The 25,688-nt window shown below is 43.7% G+C and overlaps 2 protein-coding genes across 5 annotated transcripts in view; both read right to left on the bottom strand.

Moving 5' to 3' along the window:
* wdr31 (WD repeat domain 31) overlaps window positions 1-9,891 on the bottom strand; it is a 36,908-nt gene extending 27,017 nt beyond the window's left edge. For 3 of the 4 annotated variants that reach the window (XR_004416684.1, XM_033049324.1, XM_033049326.1), the window contains exons 1-8: window positions 8,039-8,262; window positions 5,818-5,978; window positions 5,576-5,705; window positions 5,030-5,104; window positions 3,832-3,976; window positions 3,155-3,255; window positions 1,622-1,689; window positions 29-170 (exon numbers count right to left, since the gene is read on the bottom strand). Coding sequence is in view for 3 of the 4 variants with exons in the window: in XM_033049324.1 (XP_032905215.1) it covers window positions 29-170; window positions 1,622-1,689; window positions 3,155-3,255; window positions 3,832-3,976; window positions 5,030-5,104; window positions 5,576-5,705; window positions 5,818-5,864 (708 nt within the window). In the remaining variant the exon portion in view is untranslated. Of the gene's footprint in view, window positions 1-28; window positions 171-1,621; window positions 1,690-3,154; window positions 3,256-3,831; window positions 3,977-5,029; window positions 5,105-5,575; window positions 5,706-5,817; window positions 5,979-8,038; window positions 8,263-9,821 lie in introns of those variants that run through there. The other variant, XM_033049325.1, reaches the window with a different exon arrangement.
* A 1,448-nt stretch (window positions 9,892-11,339) lies between these two features.
* LOC116990694 (ganglioside GM2 activator-like) lies at window positions 11,340-21,018 on the bottom strand. The gene is made up of 5 exons (XM_033048617.1): window positions 20,826-21,018; window positions 20,581-20,694; window positions 16,033-16,183; window positions 15,330-15,509; window positions 11,340-13,823 (listed from the first exon to the last, which is right to left on the bottom strand). The coding sequence occupies exons 2-5, from the start codon at window positions 20,616-20,618 to the stop codon at window positions 13,668-13,670; spliced, it is 525 nt and encodes a 174-aa protein (XP_032904508.1). The 5' UTR covers window positions 20,619-20,694; window positions 20,826-21,018; the 3' UTR covers window positions 11,340-13,667.
* Window positions 21,019-25,688: the final 4,670 nt, after the last annotated feature.

Below are 25,688 nucleotides of genomic sequence, written 5' to 3'. Positions count from 1 at the left end.
AATCTGGGCTAAAATGGTGATGACATACTGTGGCCTCACATCCCTCGCCTTCAAAACCGTTGCTACAGGTGATGCAATATCGCCCATCAGGACTGGTGTCACAGTGTGTCTGTATGTACTGCTTCATGGGGAAGGTATGGGTCACCTGGAGCTCACGAACATCCCAGATCCTGCAAGCAGAACACAAATAACAGGAGTACAGATAGCACTGGTTAATAATTGTAGTTTAACAAATATATATCTTTTAGATTATTTCAGTTCCTTATTATTTATTTTTTTTACAGTCAAATCCTAATTCCCTATTCTGTATATCAACATCAAACTGTGCTCTCAGCGACAGAAATGAGCAGGAAACTCAGTTTCCTAAATACTTCTAGTTTGTGGCATTATTTGCATATTTTTTCAAAAATGGTTGCGTAATAACATTTTTGAAATATTAAGCAAATGTATTGACAAAGGACAATCATGCATTTCACCGTGATTAAATCAAAAATACAAAGTTAGTTATATATCTGAAACAGGAACAATACCCCAAAATAGCTGGGAAGCAGAACCAACAGTAGTCGAGGCTAAACTAACGTGACTACTAAAATTATAAGAACATAGCACACAAACTAAACCTGAGGCTGATTCTTGCTGACAAATGCTAGCAGCTCCACAGCAAACCGACGACATTTAATCTGTAAATGCTGATAAATTCAGGACATTGGCATATGTGTATTCAAAGACAGAAGATGCAAATGTACTGAAAGATATCAGCCGGTGAACCAGTCTCTTCTCTTTGCAGTGGATCATAGACAGTTTGTGCTGGGTGAGCTGCTATGCTCAACCGAACAGGATCTATGTAACTGCTATCATGCCCAAACTGCTTAGCGGAGAGATGTTGACTGATTCCAAAGATAGACACACAAAGCTGGAGTAACTCAGCGGGTCAGGCAGCATTTCTGGAGAAAAGGAATAGGTGACGTTTCGGGTCGAGACCCTTCTTCAGATTGAGAGTCAGGGGAAAGGGAAACGAGAGATATAGACGGTGATGTAGAGAGATACTGAACAAATGAATGAAAGATATACAAATAAGTAACAATGATAAAGGAAACAGGCCACTGTTAGCTGTGGTCTAGGTGAGAACAGGTTACAGACAATGAGACTCAACAAGACAACTCTGAAGCCAGTACGACTTGAGTGGGGGAGGGACAAGGGTTACTTGAAGTTAGAGAAATCAACATCGTACCGCTGGGGTGAAAGCTGCCCAAGCGAAATATGAGGTGCTGTTCCTCCAATTTGTGCTGGGCCTCACTGACAATGGAGGAGGCCCAGGTCAGAAAAGTCTGTGTGGGAATGGGAAGGGGAATTAAAGTGTTCGGCAACCAGGAGATCAAGTAGGTCCAGGCGGAGTGAGCGCAAGTGTTCAGTGAATCTGGAGTGTGGGAGGGAACTGATAGAAGATTTCAGAGAAAACCCACGTGGTCACGGGGAGAATGTACAAACTTCGTACAGACAGGATTGAACCCGGGTCTCTGTCACTGAAAGCGCTGTAAGGCTGCACCATCGTGCCCACTTGATTAATGATTCTTACTGAATATTGGTTCATACTGGTTGAAGTGGACCATGGTTTACCTACCTGATCATCTTATCCTCTGAAGTCTGAATGACCAGTGATTCTGTGGGGATCCAGCAGATATGTGTCACCTATAAAAGCCACATCAATTAATCAATGCTGCCATATAATCAAACAGTAATAGGTCTTGTGACTGTGGCAGTCGTACACATGGTGACTGATTGGCATCAAAGATTATGGGGAGAAGGCAGGAGAATGGGGTTGAGACGGAAAGATGGATCAGCCATGATTGAATGGCAGAGTAGACTTGATGGGCCGAATGGCCTAATTCTGCTCCGATCACACATGAATCTTCTTGCATTGGGCCATTGAGGGAGAATTTAGACCATGTTGTCTGGAGATGTTCATCATTGGTAAGTCTAGGTCTTACCTTTGTCAAGCTGTTCTGGGATCTTTACCAGGTGACAATTATACTTGTCCTCATGGTTCCTCTCCCATAACTAAAATCATTGCTGATCCCAACCCCTGGTTCCCCCTTCATATCAGCTGGTGACTTTCTTTGTGCATTGCTCTTAAGCTAAACAGAAGCTTGTGTTGGGAAGGCACATCACTTGTCGCTAGCTCCCTGCAACTTATACCTAGCTCACCCTTACTGGTGCACAGCAACTTCAAGCCCTTTGCACGTTAATAAACAGTTATGTAGAGCAAAGAAAAATAATAATTGTCATAACAAAGTTGGAAACATAAAAATAAAATGTTGCACCTTTCATAACCTCAGGATTTCTGTTGTTCAGCAGGGAGTTCCAACATTTTGACCCCATCAATGATTAAGGACCAACATTACTTTTCCAAATCAGGATGTCACACGACTTTGAGGGGAAGCTGCAGGTAGTCAATAGAGGTTGCAGGTTGGACAGGTGTGGTGGTAGTACCTGGGCAAATCACTGCAGTGCATCTTAGTAATGGTGCATAGCACAGCCACTGTGCACTGATGGTGGAGAGGGTGAATACGAGTGCCTCCTGTTGATGGGCTGCTTTGTCTTGAATGTTGCGGTGCCTTTTGCATGTGAAGACTATTAATTACACATGCTTCTGACGTGTACTGTAGATGGAGGAAAGGCCTAGCAGTGGCAGAAATTTAGGGAGAACACAGCTGCTCTCAGGTGCCATGTGACAGAGTGTAAACAGGTCCTTCGGCCCAACTTGCCCACACCGACCAACATGCCCCATCTACACTAGTCCCACCTGCCTGCATTTGCCCCATATCCCTCCAAACCTGTCCTATCCATGTACCTGTGTAATTGTTTCTTAAACACTGCGATAGTCCCTGTCTCAACTACCTCCTCTGGCAGTTCGTTCCATACACCCACCATCCTTTGTGTGAAAAAGTTACCCCTCAGATTCCTATTAAATCTTTTCCCCTTCACCTTAAACCATGTCATCTGGTTCTTGATTAAACCCATGTCCTCTAATCTGTACACCTTCCACATTTATTAGACAGGTCATCGGAAACATGAGACAGCTTGTAGGTTCTCAACATTACAATCATATACACTGGGGGGAAAAACCCCATCAATAGTTGTTCATCAGTCGTACCAGATTCCTGGAAATGGAAGATTTTTGTAGACAGATTCCAGTTTGTACATCCCAGATACGCAACGAGTTATCCCGGGAGCCCGTACACAATTGGAAGTCACCTGGAAAAGGAAATAAAACAAAACTGTGACACACAAAAAAAATAATTCTGCAGCATAAATCACGTATTGCCACAAAGAAGGTTCAATGCCTTTTCAGTTATGGCTGCAGAACAGTCAGGAAGAGATAAAACATCTGTTAACAACATTATTTATTAATAATAGTAATTATATATACATGAGATAGCTCACAGAAATAAATGGTATTCTTCTCTTCCTGCCTCTTTCAATGCATGTTGTCCATTCTGCAACTTGATCCAAAACATCACCAATTTATTTTCTCCAGAGATGCTGCCTGACCTACTGAGTTACTCCAGCTCTTTGTGTCTATCTTCGGTTTAAACCAGAATGTGCAGTTCCTTCCTACACAGTATGCAGTGCTCCAGATATGGTCATACTAAGGCAAAACCTCCTAGTTTTTGCATTCAATCCCAGTTCGATTCCTTTGTGACCCTTTCTCTCTTTATACCAAATGCATGATTTCACTCTGCCCTAGTTAAATATATTATAGCAACTACCCTCACAACAGAATATAAGTTCTAAGGTGTTACAGAGAGTGATAGCTTCCAGTATCCAAACCTGGGCTCACAGCTAGGCCTGTCACTCCCAGTTCATGGCCAGTAAACTCCTGCAATGGTCCAGCTTTACCCTTCACGTCCCACATCAGGGCAGTTTTATCACGTGAAGCACTGAAGATTCTATTTGATTGAAAGATGCACGTTACCTGAAATGAAACGATTTGAAAAATATCCACATGTAGGTCATCATTTCAATGCAGGAATGGGTTTCAAACAACCACCCATTCACCAACCACTCTTCCCCTTAATCCCCCAGTGAATAGCTGGAAATAGCCCCAGACACCTTAGAGAATATCACACTATGTGGCTGTTTCACGTACACCGTATACAGGTGCAAATGCAAAGACAAGCCACATGCATTAGATTGGACCTGACCACATTCTCACCTATCATCTTCATCTCTGCAACTCCACACCACTGTAATACAATTCCCTCAGGCCAGGTGCTCACATCTTAACGTTGATATCTATGTTTGTCTGTACAGAGTTTGTAGTGTGTGTAGAGTAGTGTTAATGTGCAAGGATCGCTGGTCGGTGCAGACTCAGTTGGCCGGAGGGCCTGTTTCCACGTTGTATCTCTAAACTAAACTGACTATGCGAAAGTGAAGAGCACTGTTTTATAAGTTAATTCCATTTATAAGTTTAGATTGAGAATCATTTCACCGCTGACAGGAGCTCAGACCAGGAGATCAGAGGCAATTAAATAACTTAGTCACAATTATCCGCTACAAGATGACACTGGGAATTTTTTTTCAGTTCATGGTGCAAAATAGTAAATGGAAATGAAAATTGGGAAAAATGTTTAGAAGTTGGCAAAATGCACGATGATCGCTGGTCGGCATGGACTCAGTGGACCAAAGAGTCGTGTATCTCTAAACTAAACTGCTATTTCACCCCCTCCTCTCACTCAGGCGCAGGTGAGGATGGATCCCATCTATTCATGTTCTGATGCTGCCTGATCCGCTGATTTGGTGTCTTTCCTTGGTAAACCAGCATTTGCAGTTCCTTGGTTCTACATCATTTTGAGAACCATACATCAGAACAAAATACATAATGAAACCTCTGCACCAATCTATTACCAATGTGCAAGTTAAATCCTGGACATTAAAACCTAGCCTGAGATAATAGTTTGTGGCAGACCTTCAGTTCTCTGCTTGTGCATCAAGATTAGTTAGAACACTGCCAATACATTATTCTTACCTTGGTGACATCACGTTCATGCCCCAGGAATTTCTGCTGTACACCACCAGACTTCCAGTTATATATGACCACTGTCTATAAAACAGAAAGGTGAGAACATCTCCAGTGACTCCACCATGGAACTAAATTAGTACTTAAATATCTGCAAATACTTGCACATGTACAATGCAGCTGCCATAACAGTGATGCTGTGGAAAACACATGTAAAACATTAAATAAGCTGAAAGATAGACACAAAAACCCTAACTCAGTGGGACAGAGAAGAAATGGGTGACGTTTTATATACGTTTTATAAGATCACCCCTTAGCTTCCTGCACTCCAAGAAATAAAGTCATAGCCTGCTCATCCTCTCCCTGGAGCTCAGGCCCTCGAGTCCCGGCAACGTCCTCATAGATCCTCTGTTCTCTTTCGAGCATAATGACATATTTCCCACAGTCTGATGTAATACCACAAATCTATCACAACATTGGTGCACAATGGTGTAAAATGGTGATGCTAAAACTCTTTCTCTCCAATTCTTCCCTCTCGGAAGATAAAAGTCTCACCTTGTCCTTTCCACCAGACACGCATTGTTCAGATGTGAGGGAGGTTATCGATGTCACGGCATCGTTATGTGCCGGGCTGTATTGTTGCACACTTTGTGTGGAGGAACTGTGGCCTGCAAGCCCATCAATCCTGGAAAAAAATACAACAATTCTAGTAGAAAGCAAACGGCTTGTAACTGCAGAGTGATGACAGATTTGTTCATTGCTGTTTAAGCTCAGTAGTCTCTGAACTCTCATTGTACCTGTATCGTGATATGTTGCGTTTCTGCTTACTTTGCAGTTTCCCCATGGCAACAAAGCATCAACTGGAATCATCTAATAGTCAGGTGGATGGCTTACTTGTAGACATGGCATCAGCTGTAGTTCACCGCACTTTTCATAGATACATGGTGATGCTCACACCCTATGATAAGAGATAATCATATCCAGCAAAAAAAATCACTTTAAAGAACCAATTAAGTGAAAGTTTTAAAGTTGTAATTTCATAAGGGATAGGAGCAGAATTTGGCATTAGGCCCATCAGGTCTACTCTGCCATTTGGGCAATCAACATTCAAAAATGTTTTGATCAATATTTTGTTTCCACACATTTGTGCTTATAAGAGCCAGAAAAAATGTCATAACTAGGTGTCAGAGATATATCAAAGGGAAGGAACATTTAATTGAACTATCCCATAACTCATACACAGTTCAACCTGGACAATCCAGAACATTCAGAAATCCCCATAGTTGGGTATTTTTGTTCACCAGGTTATGTGTTCCCTTCCTACTCACCAGGGCACCGCTCCCATGTTCATGTGATAGGAGCAGAATTAGGCCATTCAGCCCATCGAGTCTACACCACCATTCAATTATCGCTGATCTATCTTCCCCTCTTAACCCCATAACATCTTGTGTATATATTTATATCATGGTATATGGACACATTTATCTGTTTTGTAGTAAATGCCTACTATTTTCTGTGTGCTTAAGCAAAGCAAGAATTTCATTGTCCTATACAGGGACACATGACAATAAACTCACTTGAACTTGAACTTGAACCCCAGACACCCGTGTTAATCAAGAATCTATCTATCTCTGCCTTAATTCTTCAGCCTAATAAACTTGCACTAGTCTCCAAATACAGTTCATGGAAAATATAATGTTAAAATTGCCATGCTTTCTGGCGGTGCAGGCTCGAAGGGCCGAATGGCCTACTCCTGCACCTATTTTCTATGTTTCTATGTTAAAAATATCCACTGACTGGGCCTTCACAACATTCTGTGAAGACACAATGAACTCATCACCATCTGACATTTAGGGCCTGGCTTTCCACACGCCCATCCACCTACTGGAGCTAGTGTTCCTGCACTCGCATTCAATTTACTGGGACACCACTTCCCTGGCTTGCATCAAACTGAGCAGGGTCCAACTACCCATGCTCCCTTTAAACTTACCTAGTTACAAGGAAATGTATTACAACATAATGTATTATTTGCAAAAAAAAGGTTATAATGTGTGAGTGTAATAATAGAAATAAGATCCATTAGTGTGGAGAATCTGCTAGCCCGGCACTGCCAAAATCCTAATCCTGTGGATTATTGGATTAGGTCACAACATGGTGGAGTAACTATCACCTATCCATGTTCTCCAGAGATGCTGCCTCACCTACTGAGTTACTCCAGTACGTTGTGCCCCTTTGTGTATTAACCAGCATCTGCAGTTCATTGTTTCTACTATTGGACTAGGTGTTGAGAATTGGTAACATATTGCAGAATCAAGACTGTGTGGAGTGCTGTTAAATTAGTTGAGCCTTATTTCTTTTAATTAATCCAGAAACATAAAACTCAGCCACATATGGGTGCACATTTGATGTAATGTGCCAATATCCTGATAATGCTTCTTACATAGGGAGTGAAATTGGCTGATGAACTCTCTTGTGCAAAAAACACAAAGTCCGTGAGTGCCTCCAGAATATATAAACTCTATAAATATAAAGTGGACAAAAATGCTGGATGGAACAAGCTGCCAGAGGAGGTAATTGAGGCAGGGACTATCCCAACATTTAAGAAACAGACTTGTACATGGCTAGACAAAAAATGCTGGAGAAACTCAGCGGGTGAGGCAGCATCTATGGATAAACCTCGTCATATTTTCAGGACCACAAGGGGGAGATTGTACAGAAATTTCATAATCCAGTTGAAGTAAGGAAAGCATGGCGATTTTAACATTATATTTTCCATGAACTGTATTTGGAGACTAGTGCAAGTTTATTAGGCTGAAAAAGTAATTGAATGTGGACTCAGATGCTGGGTTTTGCTGTCAGACTGATGAACCATGGGAGAATGTCTACAAAAGCAAGTCTTCTGCTTTCTAAGAAATGTGTGTCATTGCAAGCAAAAATTTACATGGACCAACATCATTTAGTGCGTTGTGTTGGGACTGCTCACTGGCTAAATGATGATGGACAATCTCAAAGACATACCTGATCTGAGATCTGCGGCCACTTGGTCAAACACATGACACCACTGAGCTCTCATCTTGCTTAGCAATGGTCAAGGCTTACTCTGTTCATGGTCAACATTTGCTGCGTCCTGTTTATGTATTTATTTCCTCTCGAATAATTGCTTCATTCCAATCCCTGTCACCTCTCCAGTCTCCACTCTATTTTTCCACATGCATTTACCTGTCCCTCTCTCTGCATTTACCTGTCCCTCTCTCTCTCTGCAATTACCTGTCCCCCTCTCTCTGCATTCACCTGTCCTTCTCTCTCTCTGCATTTACCTGTCCCCCTCTCTGCATTTACCTGTCCCCTCTCTCTGCATTTACCTGTCCCTCTCTCTCTACATTTACATGTCCTCCTCTATGCATTTACCTGTCCCTCTCTCTCTGCATTTACCTGTCCCCCCCTCTCTGCATTCACCTGTCCCTCTCTCTCTGCATTTACCTGTCCCCCTCTCTATGCATTTACCTGTCCCTCTCTCTCTGCATTTACCTGTCCCTCTCTCTCTGCATTTACCTGTCCCCCTCTCTATGCATTTACCTGTCCCTCTCTCTCTGCATTTACCTGTCCCCCTCTCTATGCATTTACCTGTCCCTCTCTCTATGCATTTACCTGTCCCCCCCTCTCTGCATTTACCTGTCCCCCTCTCTATGCATTTACCTGTCCCTCTCTCTCTCTGCATTTACCTGTCCCCCTCTCTATGCATTTACCTGTCCCCCTCTCTATGCATTTACCTGTCCCCCCCTCTCTGCATTTACCTGTCCCCCTCTCTATGCATTTACCTGTCCCCCCCTCTCTGCATTTACCTGTCCCCCTCTCTATGCATTTACCTGTCCCCTCTCTCTCTGCATTTACCTGTCCCTCTCTCTCTCTGCATTTACCTGTCCCCTCTCTCTGCATTTACCTGTCCCTCTCTCTCTGCATTTACCTGTCCCTCTCTCTCTCTGCATTTACCTGTCCCCCTCTCTATGCATTTACCTGTCCCCCTCTCTATGCATTTACCTGTCCCCCCCTCTCTGCATTTACCTGTCCCCCTCTCTATGCATTTACCTGTCCCCCCCTCTCTGCATTTACCTGTCCCCCTCTCTCTGCAATCACCTGTCCCTCTCTCTCTCTCTGCATTCACCTGTCCTTCTCTATGCATTTACCTGTCCCCCTCTCTATGCATTTACCTGTCCCCCTCTCTATGCATTTACCTGTCCCCCTCTCTATGCATTTACCTGTCCCCCTCTCTGCATTTACCTGTCCCCCTCTCTATGCATTTACCTGTCCCTCTCTATGCATTTACCTGTCCCCTCTCTATGCATTTACCTGTCCCCCTCTCTCTGCATTTACCTGTCCCCCTCTCTATGCATTTACCTGTCCCCCTCTCTATGCATTTACCTGTCCCTCTCTCTCTGCATTTACCTGTCCCCCTCTCTATGCATTTACCTGTCCCCCTCTCTATGCATTTACCTGTCCCCCTCTCTTTGCATTTACCTGTCCCCCTCTCTATGCATTTACCTGTCCCTCTCTATGCATTTACCTGTCCCCTCTCTATGCATTTACCTGTCCCCCTCTCTCTGCATTTACCTGTCCCCCTCTCTATGCATTTACCTGTCCCTCTCTCTCTCTGCATTTACCTGTCCCCCCCTCTCTATGCATTTACCTGTCCCTCTCTATGCATTTACCTGTCCCCTCTCTATGCATTTACCTGTCCCCCTCTCTCTGCATTTACCTGTCCCCCTCTCTCTGCATTTACCTGTCCCTCTCTCTCTGCATTTACCTGTGCTCCCTCTTGCTCGCACCTGGCAACGCCGCTCCGGTAACCAAGGGGGTCCCTCCCTCTAACCTGTCCCACTCCGCTGCTTCCGGTGCGTCAGTCTATCTCCTCCCCACCGCGCCCAGGTAGGTGCTGGGAACCAGGAGCTGAGACAAAGATGCACAGCCAACTCAAATACTTTCAATAATGCATATATTAAATTAATGAGAGAAAAAACACAAGTAGTTTTGACAGTAATCAGCACTGACTTTCTGGATATTAATCCCGAATGATTTAAAATAGATTATTGGGATTTTCCTAAGATTGTGTCCTGACTACACATTTTCCTAAAAGGTACTTTATTATCAACACTAATTTCTATAGGAAGTGTCCAACTCCTTAGTTTTATTTGTTCTGTTTTCCCAGTAAGGTTTGCCACCACCATAATATTGACTCAATCTTAGTACTGCTGGAATTATACCTGTGCCAACCTCACCTCAGTCTGAAGGGTCTCAACCCAAAACATCACCCATTCCTTCTCTCCAGAGATGCTGCCTGTCCCGCTGAGTTACTCCAGCATCTTTGGTTTAAACCAGCATCTGCAGTTCCTTCCTACACACTACCTCGCCTCATATCGATTTTACAAATATTTTTCTAGTTCACTTTGTTGCCTCCGATCTTTTGCAAATCCATGCTGTAAAAATCCATTGTCCTCTTCCGCTTACCATTTAAAATCATCATCCAATTCCTGCCCTACATTTGTATTATTTGCTCATATGCTTGTGGACTAATGATGGGCTAACAATGATCCATTCCACATTTCCTTGATCATCGTCTGCTTTTATCTGTCATTTTCACACCTTTCCCTTCCACATATCTAATCCCTCTTTCCCCTCACACCCAGTCTCAAGAAGGGTCATGACCTGAATCATCACCCATTCCTTTTCTCCAGAGATGCTGCCTGCCCTCTGAGTTAATCCAGCATTTTGTGTCTCTTGTGTTAATCCAGCATCTGCAGTTCCATCCTAAACGTTTGTCTTTTTTATTTCCTAATTGCATTGTTTGATGTATGTACAGATAATGTGGTGGGTGTTTCTAGTACATTTGATTCATTTTGCTATCTAGTAGTGTTGTTTTCAAGAGTGTGTCCGGTTATTTACTGTTAATTGTTGTGAGTTATATCATTAAACTATCTTCCCTCTCTCTGCACCCTCCCAGGAAATGTATGGGAGAAGTTTTCTGCCTCCCTTGAAGATCAACGTGGCATCTGTGCGTTTATCTGTGAGGGCATCTCATTCAGATTTCAGCAGATTAGAAGAAGGGTCTTGACCCAAAACGTCACACATTCCTTCTCTCCAGAGATGCTGCCAGTCCCGCTGAGTTACTCCAGCATTTTGTGTCTATCGTCGATTTAAACCAGCATCTGCAGTTCTTTCCTACACATTCAGCAGACCAGGCATTGCAACACTCACTGTGGAAACTCTGCCTGGATTTCGTGCTGGTGCACAAATTACATGTATTACAGAGAAAGTGATAGGAAACTTTTCATGGTGACAAATAAAGGCTTTATTTTAGGAAAGGACAGCATTTCAAACAAATCCCGAAACATTTAAAAAAAATCAGAAATGCTATTTTAGGTCCAGTTTGAGCATCTGCTTAAAGGGTTATGAGAAAAGCATTTAGCGAAGTATATTTTTAACCATTTCTTTGCATACAGTATGTGAAATGTTAGATTTTGAGATGAATCATAATTTCTATCTGATTATTATTAAAAATGATGCATATATCTAATGTCTTTCCCACCAATTGAGATTGTCAGATTCTGTTATAAATAGAATATATTACCCCTTTAAAAGTAGGTTTGCAAATCTCTTGGAGTGCCGAAAACAATCAACTAAGTGCATTGAAAGGATAAATAAACTGGTCAAGTGATTGTTTCAGTGTGCAACTTATTTTACCTTCACCAACAAATAATTTGTGTTGATGAAGTTTGATTAACAGTTCCAACTGGCTCGTATTATTTGACCATGTAACAGTGCAGTCGCTCGTTTTTAATTTGATTTACCTTCTGTAGTTCAGTTGAGTTTGGTTTAGCTTATTGTCACGTGTACCAAGGTACAGTGAAAATGTTTTTTGTTGCGTGCTAACCAGTCAGCAGAAAGACAACATGATTACAATCAATTACAATTGTAAATGCAGAACTGAGAATGATGTAAATATTGTAAACATTTTAATATTAAACAGAATAATTTAATTCTAAGGCTTTTCATCAGCAGATTAGTTAGTAACCAGAGGAAAAGAATGAGTTGAATGACAAATGAACTGGAAGCGTCTGGAGAGGATGATGATGTATATTCACCAGTGACTTTCAAAAGCGATTTGGATCCCCAACTTGAACTAAAGAATTGTACAAATATGGTGAAAGCAGCAGCGAGATTAACTGAGAGGCAGTTTGGCCGACACCCTGACGGTGGGGAAATGGCCTGCCTCTGTATTGCACTATTCTAGCTGTGGTCACTGTGGTTCACACTCGTGCTGCACCCATCAAATAGAAATAATGGGAGATCTTTGAAGTTTGCCCAAGGCACATGCAAAGTTGGCAGGCAGCTCTCCACTTATCTGCTGGGTTAGTGTGAAGTAAATTATTGATGCCTGCTGTTCAGAAGGCTAATTGTTCTTGAGACTATTTCTGTTGGCATGCAGTGCGTCCACTTCAGGCTGTAAATTTGCTGCAATTGGGTTAGTTGTTTAATAGTTAAATGAATGATACTTTATTATCCTTTAGCATAAGAAGCAATTACTGACTGGAATGTGAGAGTTGTAATCCATCAATACAATCAACAATTGTTCCTCTGATGTATAGAATAAGGAAAACCGTATTACTGAGACTAGCTTTTTGATTTTGCCAGGTCTCTGTTCAAATTTGGAGCAGCACTAGTGTAATGCAGAACATCACAAGAATGTAATGCTTGTGATGCTGGGAGATTGCAACCTTCACGTGGTCCACCCTGTTTCAACGAATGCAATCAACCTGGCATGCACAAACAGAAGATCAAACAGAACAAGTTGTCTTACAACTTTAGGCTGTGCACACCCTACGCAAGAAGAAGAAGCAGACAAGAATGTTGTGCGTTTAGAATACTCTCTCTTCTTCTGTACCCTGCCTACTGTCCTTATGGAATTTAACCCAAATCTTGAATAATGAGGTTTGTAAGAGGAGACCAATAATGGCAAATCTATTTCAAATGGATCTGATAACCTGAGGATTTCAATACAGATTTTGCAACACAAAAACTAGCCGTTCGAAATTATCAATGTTCCTGTTTATAGCTCATCATGGTCTTAGGACATTGAAGAAGAAGTCAGAATAAAGATGACAACTGATAAAAAGATTCCCATTAGATGAAGTGTGTGTGTTTTCTGTGCGTAAGAGAGTTTTCGCCACCTTTATATTTTGGACAGAATTAGTAAATTAAGAGGAGACCCACCCTCCCCCGTGTTTCCACCCACCCTCCAGAGAGAGGAATGTTTCTCAGTACAGGAGCTTACTCACTGGATCAATATCTGGGACATGATAGTCACACACCTCAGCACTTGTGACTTTACTCTGAGACTGGGACAGATTGTTCTCTTAACTACTCCCTTTTTTACACACTGAAAAAACTCACTGGATGAAAAGAAAAGAAGCAACATATTTTAAACTGAAATAGTGTTTTGTGGCAGCAGATCATAGTTGGAAAAAATGAACATTAGTTTTTCAGACATGATTGCTCTTGCAAAACTAAGCAGATGGAGGCAATTTGTTATTTCTTGTTCTGTGGTTCCAAGCAGCTGCAGTATACGGCCAGGAAAGATGCAGGCTTGATCTGATCATTCACTCTTCAGGGAGAAGGTGAGTTTGACACATGCCAGCTGATCTCCGTTGCTGCTCAGGATTACCTTAGCCTTGTAGTTCCCATTGGTCATCCAGTACGGAAATTCAACATAAGGGATGTTGAAGTTGGTATTTGGCAGAGAGTACTTACCCTGGTTATCAAAGAAAGAAAAACAATGTTAAGCAGGAAATGCTCATCCCTCTGTCTGAAACCACCAGTTCCTTCTTGGAGTGATTAATTTTTGTTTTTTTAATCGCACTACATCCTGCTCTAGGTTTCCTTCCTCTTTTTGTTCTCTTCCTTCCCTGACTGAGTAGGCTGGCTTCTTAAGTTCATAAGTGATAGGAGTAGAATTAGGCCATTCAGCCCATCAAGTCAACTCTGCCGTTCAATCATGGCTGATCTATCTCTTCCCCCCAACCCCATTCACCTGCCTTCTCCCCATAATCCTTGACACCCGTACTAATCAAGAATCTATCTCTGACTTGGCCTCCACAACTATCTATGGGAATGAATTTCACAGATTCACCTCCCTCTGACTAAAGAAATTCCTCCTCATCTCCGTTCTAAAGGTACGTCCTTTTATTCTGAGGCTATGACCTCTGGTTCTAGACTCTCCCACTAGTGGAAACATCCTCTCCACACCCACTCTAATAATAATAATAATAATAATACATTTTATTTATGGCCGCCTTTCAAGAGTCTCAAGGACACCTTACAAAAATTTAGCAGGTAGAGGAAACGCATGTAAGGGGAATTAAATAAATAGTAGAGACATGACTAGTACACAAAGTAAAGACAGAATTCAATTCAAAACACAATATGAGGCAATTCATGCACAGATGAAAAGGGAGGGGGACGTGGGGCTAAGGATAGGCAGAGGTGAAGAGATGGGTCTTGAGGCGAGCACTCTATCCAGGCCTTTCACTTTTCAGTAAGTTTCATCATTCATTATCAAACAAAATTAGTTTGGATTAGTGGGGGTTTAACATGTGGAACCTGCAGCCAGATTGTTACACCATTGTGACAGCGTTTTAGAAGTTTCTAATTGGCTCGAGAGTGCTTTGTGATGAACCAAACACACCCAAAATAGATGAATCTCTGAGCATGTAGACCACGGATCCAGGAAGAGATGTGTATACAAGAGTTGTGGATGGATAAAATCATGAATTTGTGTTCTAATTGCTTAGCTAAAGTAGCAAAGATACTATGTAAATGATCACAGTTCCTGCATTCATTTGGCTGAAGATAGGCACAAAATGCTGGAGTAACTCAGCGGGACAGGCAGCATCTCCGGATAGTTGGAATGGGTGATGTTTCGGGTCAAGGCCCTTCTTCAGACATAGTCAGGGGAGAGGGAGACAGAAATATGGAAGGGTAAGGTGTGAAAACGGGACATCAAAAGGGGACGAGATCAAAGGAAATGTAGAATAGATCATTGTTAGCTAGGGGAAGCTGACAACAAAGCATACAGAGATAACATGTATTCAGGAGGACAGTCAGACTGGTCAGAGAAGTAGGATGGGGGAGGGATGGAGAGAGAGGATCAGCAAGGGTTACATGATGTTAGAGAAGTCATATCGTTGATCCTGTGATTAGGATAACATTTCAGATTGCGCTGTTACTTTGCCTGTGGAAAGAGAGAAGAGCTTCTTACCGCTTTAAAGGGACAGTGACATGGAAGGCCGTATGTAAACAGTGGTTCGGGGCAGTCCTGTCCAGGGGGGATCAACATGTTCAGCAGTTCACAGACATCATTGTAGGTGCAGCTTCCAATTTCATCAATACACGGAATTTCCACCCACACTCCAACTTCCTTATACAACGTTACGTTAGCCTGTCAAACAGAAACTTATTTATATAACTTGTTTATATCAGAATTTATATAACCATTGCAACATCAAATATCCTAAGGGACTTGGCTTTGAGACAAGTGATAGGAGCAGAATTAGGCCATTCGGCCCATCTGTACTTTGTGTACTAGTCATGTCTCTACTATTTATTTCATTCCCCTTACATGTTTTTCCTATACATGCTCAATTTTGTAAGGTGTCCTTGGACTCTTGAAAGGCGCCCATAAATAAAATGTATTATTATTATTATTATCTGGTCGACGGCCATTCAATCATGGCTGATCTATCTCTCCCTCTCAACCCCATTCTCCTATCTTCTCCCCATAACCCCGTACTGATCAAAAATGACATCGGCTCAACTAAGAGGTAACTAGGAAGGTGACAAAAATAAAATAATGTAGAAACAAGGAACCGCAGGTGTTGGTTTTACAAAAAAAAGAGACAAAGTGCAGCAGTAACTTGGTTCTCTTGCCTGGAGCAGGGCAGAGGGAAGGGATGGAATCTTACCATTAGAGGTGTTGTAAGAATAACGCTGGAGGAACCTGTTGCACTGGCCTGAAGGTTCCCAGGAAGTACGATTGGATCGGGTTGAATTGAAAGAGCCTCAAGGACTGCAGGTGCCGTCTCACTCCCACAGTTAGCCCAGGAAAAACGTGGCCTGAATAACATAAAAAGAACACATATCTGAACAACTCCGCTCAGTCCGCATAAAACCTACAAAATCTCCCCATTGCCAAACCTTAACTCCCCCTCCCATTCCCACACTGATCTTTCTGTCCTGGGCCTCCTCCACTGTCAGAGTGAGGGCCAATGCAAATTGGAGAAACAGCACCTCATATTTTGCCTGGGCAGCTCACACCCCAGTGGTATGAATTATGACTAACTTCAAGTAACCCTTGCTTTTCCTCTTTCTCCATCCCTCCCTCATCCTAGTTCTCCACCAGTCTGACTGTCCTCCTGATTAAATGTTATCTTTGTATGCTTCATTGTCACATTCCCCAAGCTTTAATGTCTCGTTTTCACACCTCACCCTTCCATATCTCTGTCTCCCGCTCCCCCGACTCTCAGTCTGAAGAATGGCCTTGTTCCGAAACGTCACCCATTCCTTCCCTCCAGAGATGCTGCCTGTCCCGCTGAGATACTCTCTGGATAGGTGACGTTTCAGGTCGGAACCCTCTTCAGTCCGAAGAAGGGTCCCTACCCAAAACATCACCTAACCAGGTCCTCCAGAGATGCTGCTTGATCTGCTGAGTTACTCCAGCACTTTATATCTGTCCTGTAGTGTGGTGCTCAAAACAGGCCCAGTATTCCACTTACGCTGCTGTCAATGTTTTATACAATGGTCATCATGACTTCTTAACCCTGCACTGGGGATCATGAGAGAAGCCTCCTCGTGGCGATCCCCGGAAACGACGACACGATGTACTCTGTGACACGTCGGGTGACCAATTCTGTCAATATGTTGGATGTCGACAGAAGCCAACAGCGAGCTACACGTCGCCTGACACACGTGAACGAACCTTGCACTAAACTCCTGTTAATAAAGCCAGGCACTCAGATGCGTATCTTAGCCTTCATCTCAACCTGCTTTCAATGAAATAACTAAATGTACCATTAGATCTCGAAGTTTTTGTCGGCCTTTTAGAATTGTCTACTACAGTTTATATTGACTCTTCTTATTCTCAGTATGTTCAGTATTCAGTATTCTTTCCAGCAAAATATAAAAGTCCCAATTTCTCAGCATTAAATTCCATCTCCCGCCCGCCCTGCTTAACTTCTTGTGTTCTTAAAGTCTATTATTATCCACTTCAGGATTCACCACCAAATGCTATCTACACATTTGGATATTTTGTTCATCATTCTCTGAGCTGAATCGCCTTTTCCATTTAAGCAGAATCTTAAATCTTGATAGCATCAAACCGTACCAGCCAGAAAATTACTGTTACATTTCTACTGCAAGGATGGAGAGCCTGTATTGCTGATTAAGGCTTTTGATTCCACAATAACTGGAATGGACTTGTTGGCATCTAGCACATTGGTCACATTGTGCAAAAATTAACCTTGAGAGATATGGGATGCATGTCGTTGATCGGTCTCAGCATTTACTCATGTGAGGGATGGTAAACAGTCTTGCCACAGCCTTGGTTAATATTTGATCTTTACTCAACACCTCCCACAGCTTGAGATCAATTAACGCACTTTTGGATAAGTCACTACTTTTGAAACTTATGAAACGAGGCAGTCAGTAAATACTGTAGAACTATACAGTACAATACTGTATAGTACTGTACTATAGGGTAGTACTATGGGGCGCAATGTTAGAGTTGCTGCCTTACTGCACCAGAGACCAGGGTTCGATCCTGACTACGGGGGGCTGTCTGTACAGAGCTTGTATGTTCTCCCTGTGACCGTCATGAACCAGGCCCTTCGGCCCACCGAGTCTATGCCGACCAGCGATCCTACACTCACAAAGGACAATTTACATCTTTACTGAAGACAGTTCACCTACAAACCTGCACGTCTTTGGAGTGTAGGAAGAAACTGGGGCACCCGAAGAAAATCCACGCAGGTCACGGGGAGAACGTACAAACTCTGTATAGTTAGCACCCGCAGACAGGATCGAACCTGGGTCTCTGAAGCTGTGAGGCAGCAGCTCTACCCGCTGCTCCACCGTGGGTTCAGACTCTCCAGGGTAGACTGTTTGAACTCTCACCTGGAAACTGCATCCCATTATCTCCTGCACAATGTAACCCACACACACTCCGCTAGATGCCAACAAGTCTGTTGTGAAATGCCATTGTAAAATCAGAAGCCTTATTCAGCAATTCAGATTCTGTTCTTGCAGTAAAGTCGGAGTAATTATCTCGCTGGTTCTGTCCGGTGCTATCAAAGGATTCAGTAAGGTTCCAATTATATGGAAATGGCAGTTTTCAGATCAGAGAATGATGATCAAAGTTTCCAATTCTATAGACGGCACAAATTTAGAAATGTGATGAAGCCAGAGGCTGATAATAATAGATTTCAAGAACACATTTGTGAATGTGGGCGCCGCTAGAGGAAATGTGTGGGCTAGATGAAATTTAATGCTGAGAAATAAGGATTTTTTACATTTTGACGAAAAGAGGAGACAATGGGACAGAATTCCAAACGGGCTGCGAAAGGCAGAGAGAAATGGCAAAACATATATATATTTCACTGAAAGCGGCATGATAGGTTGAGAAAATGGCTTAAGAAAAGCATGTGGGGCCTCACTATATAACCTTGTGTTATGCAGCAAGATACTACTCTGTTCACCCACTAACATCCATGGGACTGATTCAGCACTTGCCTGTTCTCTGTGACACACCACGTTAGTATTAGCTGAAAGATATTAACCAAAAGAGGTCCCATCACCCTGTATACGTTGACCTACACTGACCCCATGTCCAACAATGCATTCATTGTGAAAGCACACAAAATGCTTCAGTATCTCGGCAGTCATTGGGTCCGGCAGCATCTCTGGGGAAAATGGGTAGGCAACGTTTTAGGTCAGGACCCTTCTGGGGGTGTGAAGGAGACAGCTAGCACTACCATCAGTCTGAAGAAGGGTCTCGACCCAAAACGATCTCTATCCACATCTCCAGAGATGTCTGCCTGACCGCTGAGTTAGTCCAGCACTCCTGTGAAACGTCACCTATCCATGTTCTCCACAGATGCGCCTGACCCCTGCTGAGTTACTCCAGCACTCTGTGAACCGTCCACCTATCCATGGTTCTCCACAGATGCTGCCTAACCTGCTGAGTTACTCCAGCCACTCTGTGAACCGTTCATCTATCCCTGTTCTCCACAGATGCTGCCTGACCGCCCTGAGGTTACTCCAGCACCCTGTGAAACGTCCACCTATCCATGTTTCTCCCCAGATGCTGCCTGACCCGCTGAGTTACCCTCCAGCACTCTGTGAAACGTCACCTATCCATGTTCTCCACAGATGCTGGCCTGACCCGCTGAGTTACTCCAGCATTCTGTGTCTATCTTCTGTGTAAACCAACATCTGCAGTTCCTTCCCACACACCCCTCCCTTGCTCTTCACCAGTCTTGGAGATTTCTTCCCTCCTCTAATTATGGTTTTGGGCTTGATGTTCATTTACCCAGTTGCAGCTTGCTCAGCTCTGAATTCTACTCCTACTGAATTTCATTGCCTCAACTTCCTCTTTTCAGAATTTCCATAAATATCACCAATGTGTTCGAGTTTCGGTCACCTGCCCGAATATCTTCTGAAGAATGGTCTCGACCCCCAGAAACGTCACCCATTCCTTCTCTCCAGAGATGCTGCCTGTCCTGCTGAGTGATTTTCTACGCTGTTATCTGCTGGGGCAACAGCATTAGTGCAAAAAACAACAAGAAGCTGGTCAAACTGGTTAAACGAGCTAGCTCAGTGCTGGAGGGGAGAGTAGACTCTGGGATGGATGTGCTTGAGAGGCGTATGAGGCACAAGGTGCAGGTCATCCTGAAAAACCCCGGGCATCCCCTCCATGTAATTCTGGAGAGTCAAAAGAGCACTCGGAACAACAACCGGCTCCTCTCCCTGCCCTGTAGAACGGAGCGGTTCAGGAGATCCTTCACCCCTGCAGCCATTAGATTTTATAATTCGGACCGCTAGGCTGTAGGGGGATGCATTTTGCAATTTTTAATTTTTAATTGTTAATTATTGATCTTTTTAAGTATTTATTGCTCTCAGGTAGTGTCCACATTGTATTCTATGCATTTTCTGTCTGCGTTCGTTTTGAATCTGTGGGTTTGTTGGTTGGGGGCTTCTGGACATCTGAATTTCCCCGAGGGGATCAATAAAGTATTTTTTATTATTATTATTATTATTATTATTATTATTATTACTCCAGCATTGGTGTGTCTGTCTACAGTTCCTACACTACCATCTTCTGCGACATTTTTGTTTGGTAACACTGTTTCACTGAGTAACAGGAAATACAGGAACGATACAAAATGGATTGCAAATGTCTGTTTACAATTACAAGAGCAAAATATCCCGACCACAGCGAGAGGGGAAGACATACATACCAGCGAGCGGCTCTCAGCTTGCTGCGACCGGTCCACATGAGACGTTGAGACACATCCCAAACCAAAGACGATTGCAACAATGACTTTAATTGCACTGGATTTTGTTTTAAAGATCTGTGGGAGGGGAAAGTGTGCAGAGAGTGAAGGAGATGATAAAACTCTAAAATTACAACAACAACAACAATCCTCGGTTGCATCAATGTCACTGTAGTTGGTGTTTGTGTTAAAATATAAGAGATACTTGCGTGCATCATCGTTGCAGTGGCAGGCTCACACTGAAAGAAAGCAGCGTCGGTTGTACACAGCGTCTGCTACCCAGTAAATCAGGAAACTGCAGCTACTACCCAGTGAATCAGGAAGCTGCAGACACAGACTAGGGCTGAGGCAAAGGCAGGGTAATGGTTCAAGATGTGCTGGTTCACCACAAACAACATGAGCAGAGACACTTCCTCGCCCTCTGTGGGCTGGATGGCCATGTGTCTGGCTAGAATCAGCTGGAGAACTGGCTTGAGTCAAGAGCGTTTTAGCGTCAGATTTAAGGAACATTTTTACAATCACTTTTAAAAAAAATATGAGGATGGCAAAGCGGTAGAGTTGATGCCTCACAGCGCCAGAGACTTGGGTTCGATCCTGACTACAGATGCTGACTGTGTGGAGTTTGCACCTTCTCCCTTTGACCGTGTGGGTTTTCTCCAGGTGAAACATAGAAACATAGACAATGGTGTTTAAAATAGTTTTTCAACGATTTAAATCATTTTGCATTGTTTTAGATCTCTCTGCTCAATGGAAACATTTATCAGCAGTTCAAAGTTGTTTGACAGCAATGAGACTATAGACAATAGACAATAGGTGCAGGAGGAGGCCTTTCGGCCCTTCGAGCCAGCACCGCCATTCACTCTGATCATGGCTGATCATCCCCATTCAGTACCCCGTTCCTGCCTTCTCCTCATATCCCCTGACTCCGCTATCTTTAAGAGCCCTATCTAGCTCTCTCTTGAAAGTATCCAGAGAGCCTGCCTCCACCGCCCTCTGAGGCAGAGAATTCCACAGACTCACAACTCACTGTGAGAAAAAGCCATCAGGGCAGCCAAGCAGGACTTGGCCTCACTGTCCACCAGCTGCAGCCGCCATGTTCTCATGGCCTGTCCTCTTCACTCTGGGAAGCTGCATCAGTAACTCCAGCAAATTCGAGTAAATAGGACTAACTTAGGTGGGGCATTGGAGAGTTGGGCCGAAAGGCCTGTAACTGTGCTGTGTGATTCTAAGACTCCAGTATCTGTACACTGTGGACGGCTTGATCATTATCATACATTGTCTTTCCGCTGACTGGCTAGCATGCAGCAAAAGCTTTTCACTGTACCTCGGTATAAGATTAACATATAAGATAACATATAAGATTGTTAAGGGTTTGGACACGCTAGAGGCAGGAAACATGGTCCCGATGTTGGGGAAGTCCAGAACCAGGGGCCACAGTTTAAGAATAAGGAGTAAGCCATTTAGAACGGAGATGAGGAAACACTTTTTCTCACAGAGCGTGGTGAGTCTGTGGAATTCTCTGTCTCAGAGGGCAGTGGAGGTAGGTTCTCTGGATGCTTTCAAGAGAGAGCTAGGTAGGGCTCTTAAAAATAGCAGAGTCAGGGGATATGTGGTGAAGGCAGGCACGGGGTACTGATTGGGGATGATCAGCCATGATCACGTTGAATGGCGGTGCTGGCTTGAAGGGCCAAATGGCCTACTCCTGCACCTATTGTCTATTGGCACACGTGGCCATAAACTAAACTCAAACTCAAAGCATTAACTGTTTCTCTTTCTACAAATGTTGCCTGACCTGTTCCTAGTATTTTTTCATGTTCATGCATTGTAGGAGTAGAATTAGACCATTCGGTCCATCAAGTCTACTCTGCCGTTCAATCATGGCTGATCTATCTCTCCTTCTTAACCCCATTCTCTTGCCCTCTCCCCATAATCCGTCACCTGTACTAATCAATAAAAAATATCATTGATTGGACTTCACAGCCATCTGCAGCAATGAATTCAACAGATTCACCACCCTCTGATTTAAGAAATTCCTCCTCATCCACTTTCTAGAGGTACGTCCTTTTATTCTGAGGCAGCTACGGCCTCTGGTCCTAGACTCTCCCACCAGTGGAAACATCCTCTCCACATCCACATGTTTTGTTTTAGTTTCTGGTGACTTAGTCCCCGATTATTATTTAATTCTCCTAAAATATGGTGTTCGACCTCCCTCTCTGTGCCCCTCCCATGTCTCTTAGGTTTCGCTGCGTGCGTTCACTCTGAGGTTGCCCATCCTTTGCCTTTGTCGGTGAGGGCAGCCTGGGGGATAAGTGGTGGGAGAGGCAGGTTCCAATCTGTCTCTGTTGTGTGGATGTAGAATATAGGTGACACACTGGATCAACAGGTTCAGCAAGGAGTCACTTTATCCAGAGTGCTTGAGATTTTGTGCACCAATCTAATCTTTGTATTATGTAGAAACAAGGAACTGCAGATGTTGGTTTACAAAAAAAAGACACAAAGTGCTGGAGTAACTCAGCGGGTCAGGCAGCATCTGTGGAGAACATGGATAGGTGACGTTTCACAGAGTGCTGGAGTAACTCAGCGGGTCAGGCAGCAACTGTGGAGAACATGGATAGGTGACGTTTCACAGAGTGTTGGAGTAACTCAGCGGGTCAGGCAGCATTTGTGGAGAACATGGATAGGTGACGTTTCACAGAGTGTTGGAGTAACTCAGCGGGTCAGGCAGCATCTGTGGAGAACATGGATAGGTGACGTTGTGGGTGGGGTCCCTTCTTCGGACTGCGGGGAGAGGAGGAGAGGTTCTTCAAAATAGGCATATCATGAGATTTTGCAGTGGGACAGTCAAAATGTCGGAACAAGGAACTGCAGATGCTGGTTTATAAAAATAGACACAAAGTGCTGGAGTAACTCAGCAGATCCAGCAGCATCCTTGGAGAACATGGATAGGTGACGTAGGTAAATGCCTGAAGAAGGGTAAAGGGTCCCAACCCGAAACGTGTACGAAGGAACTGCAGATGCTGGTTTCAACTGAAGATAGACACAAAAAGCTGGAGAAACTCAGCGGGTCAGGCAGCATCTCAGGAGAGAAGGAATGGGTTGCGTTTCGGGCCTAAGGTCCTTCTTCAGACTGGTTAGGGATAAGGGAAACGAGAGATATAGACGATGATGAAGAGAGTTAAAGAACAATAATAAATGATATGCAACTCGAAATGTCACCTATCCATTCCCCCCACAGATGCTGCTTGACCCCTTGAGCTATTTCAAAGTCTAGATTAAAAGCTTGATTTAACTATTTGCTTTCCAGTACTTGGTTCAACAGAGTATCAACAATCTCAAAGAGATGTTAATTCCTTTATGAGTCATAAGGACCATTGTTTTGGGTAGGTAGTGCCTCTGTGGTTCACCTATTCGACTATTTCTCACTTTGCTTCTGATTCCAGTAAATGGATTTTGTAACAAACGTTCAAAGATAACCATTGGCCATAACTAATTAGAAAAATAAACATAAATAATTAATTACTGTATGATTCAATTTGTTGTAAGTAGACCGGGCTCTGGGGAGTGTTGTAGAGCAGGGGGATCTAGAAGCGACATAGTTAGTTGAAAGAGGTATCACAGTTAGATTGGGTGGTCAAGAAGGCTTTTGATCCATTGGCCTTCATCAGGCAGAGTATAGAGGTTGGTGAGGCCACATCTGGAGCCTTGTGTTCAGTTTTGGTCACCCACCTGTAGGAAATATGTTGTTAAGCTGGAAAGAGATCAGAGCAGATTTACTAGGATGTTGCCAAGACTTGAGGGGCCTGACCTACAGGGAGAGGTTGAGCAGGCTGGGACTTTATTCCTTGGAACTCAGGAGGATGAGGGGTGATCTTATAGACTGTATAAGAGCTCAATTTAGCTCCTATCACATGAACATGATATGGGCCAAGCTAGGACTGGTGTAGATGGGGCATGTTTGTCGCATGGGCAAGTTGGGCCGAAGGGCCAGTTTCCACGCTGTATGTCTCTGTGACTCTGTGATAGATTCCTGGTGAGTTTACCATGAGGAGCTGCCCTTTGTGAGTTTTCCACTCTCCCTCCCACAGCTGTTCAAGGCACCAATTGGCAGGTCTATGTCTGGGACCCTGTCTCGACCTTCTCCCCATGTCATCTCTCTTAGGTCTTGCCCCAAGAACAACGATCTAGTTGCAAATATGTAAGATCGCAGATGGCTGGAGATGTAGCCGTTAAGAGGAGATGAATTAACCGATTTCTTTTTGAAGAGATAATAGGTTAAAGTTGAAGGGGAAAACGGATTTAATATGGATGTTTTTCACATAATGTGGGTGTATGGAACGAGCTGCCAAGGGAGGTAGTTGAGGCAGGGACTATCGCTACGTTTGAGAATCATTTAGACAGATACATGGATAGGACAGGTTTAGAGGGGAATGGGCCAAACGCGGGCAGATGGGACTAGTGTAGATGGGGCATGTTGGTCGATTTGGGCAAATTGGGCCGAAGGGCCTGTTTCCGCACGGTGTCACTGTGACTGGGAGATGGCATTTGCAAACCTCGTGGACAGACGGGGAACCCGGAGCCGCCAGTTCTCTGTGAAGGGAAGGAATAGGTCTGAATTCAGAAATTCTGAAGAAGGGTCTCGACCCGATACATCACCCATTCCTTCTCTCCAGAGAAGCTGCCTGTCCCGCTGAGTTACTCCAGCATTTTGTGTCCACCTTCGGTTTAAACCAGCATCTGCAGTTCCTCCCCACACATCCCTGTGAAGGGAGTTTAGACGTCTTGGAAGGGTTATTAACACACATAATCTTCCATTAAACCAGGCCAGACTTGCTTTATTCGTACAAGACGAGCTGAGGGTTTAAGAGTGAGGACCTCGCTAGATCGCTCGTCCCTTCAGGATGGAGGGTGTGTGTGAGTGAGTGAAATATCCAGGCTGGGCGCGCCTCGGTATTTCCTGCAATACTCGCCTGCCATGTCCTCTCCCTCCCTCCCTCTCCCCATCCCTCTCCTCCCTCCCTCTCCCACTCTCCACCCACTTCTCTTCCTCTCCACCTGCCTTTCAACCTCCCTCT

The sequence above is a fragment of the Amblyraja radiata genome, chromosome 32 (assembly GCF_010909765.2).
Source record: "Amblyraja radiata isolate CabotCenter1 chromosome 32, sAmbRad1.1.pri, whole genome shotgun sequence".
NCBI classification, from domain to species: Eukaryota; Metazoa; Chordata; class Chondrichthyes; order Rajiformes; family Rajidae; genus Amblyraja; species Amblyraja radiata.
Note: the sequence above shows the minus strand (reverse complement) of the source record. Positions and strands in the feature narration are given on the sequence as shown.

Coding starts and splice junctions, on each gene's coding strand:
- LOC116990694 (XM_033048617.1), bottom strand. CDS start 20,618: ATGTGGACCGGTCGCAGCAAGCTGAGAGCCGCTCGCTG. Junction 16,184..20,580: donor AAGCTGAGAGCCGCTCGCTG/GTATGTATGTCT, acceptor TATGTTATTCAG/GCCACGTTTTTCCTGGGCTA. Junction 13,824..15,329: donor GTCACTGTCCCTTTAAAGCG/GTAAGAAGCTCT, acceptor TTTGATAACCAG/GGTAAGTACTCTCTGCCAAA.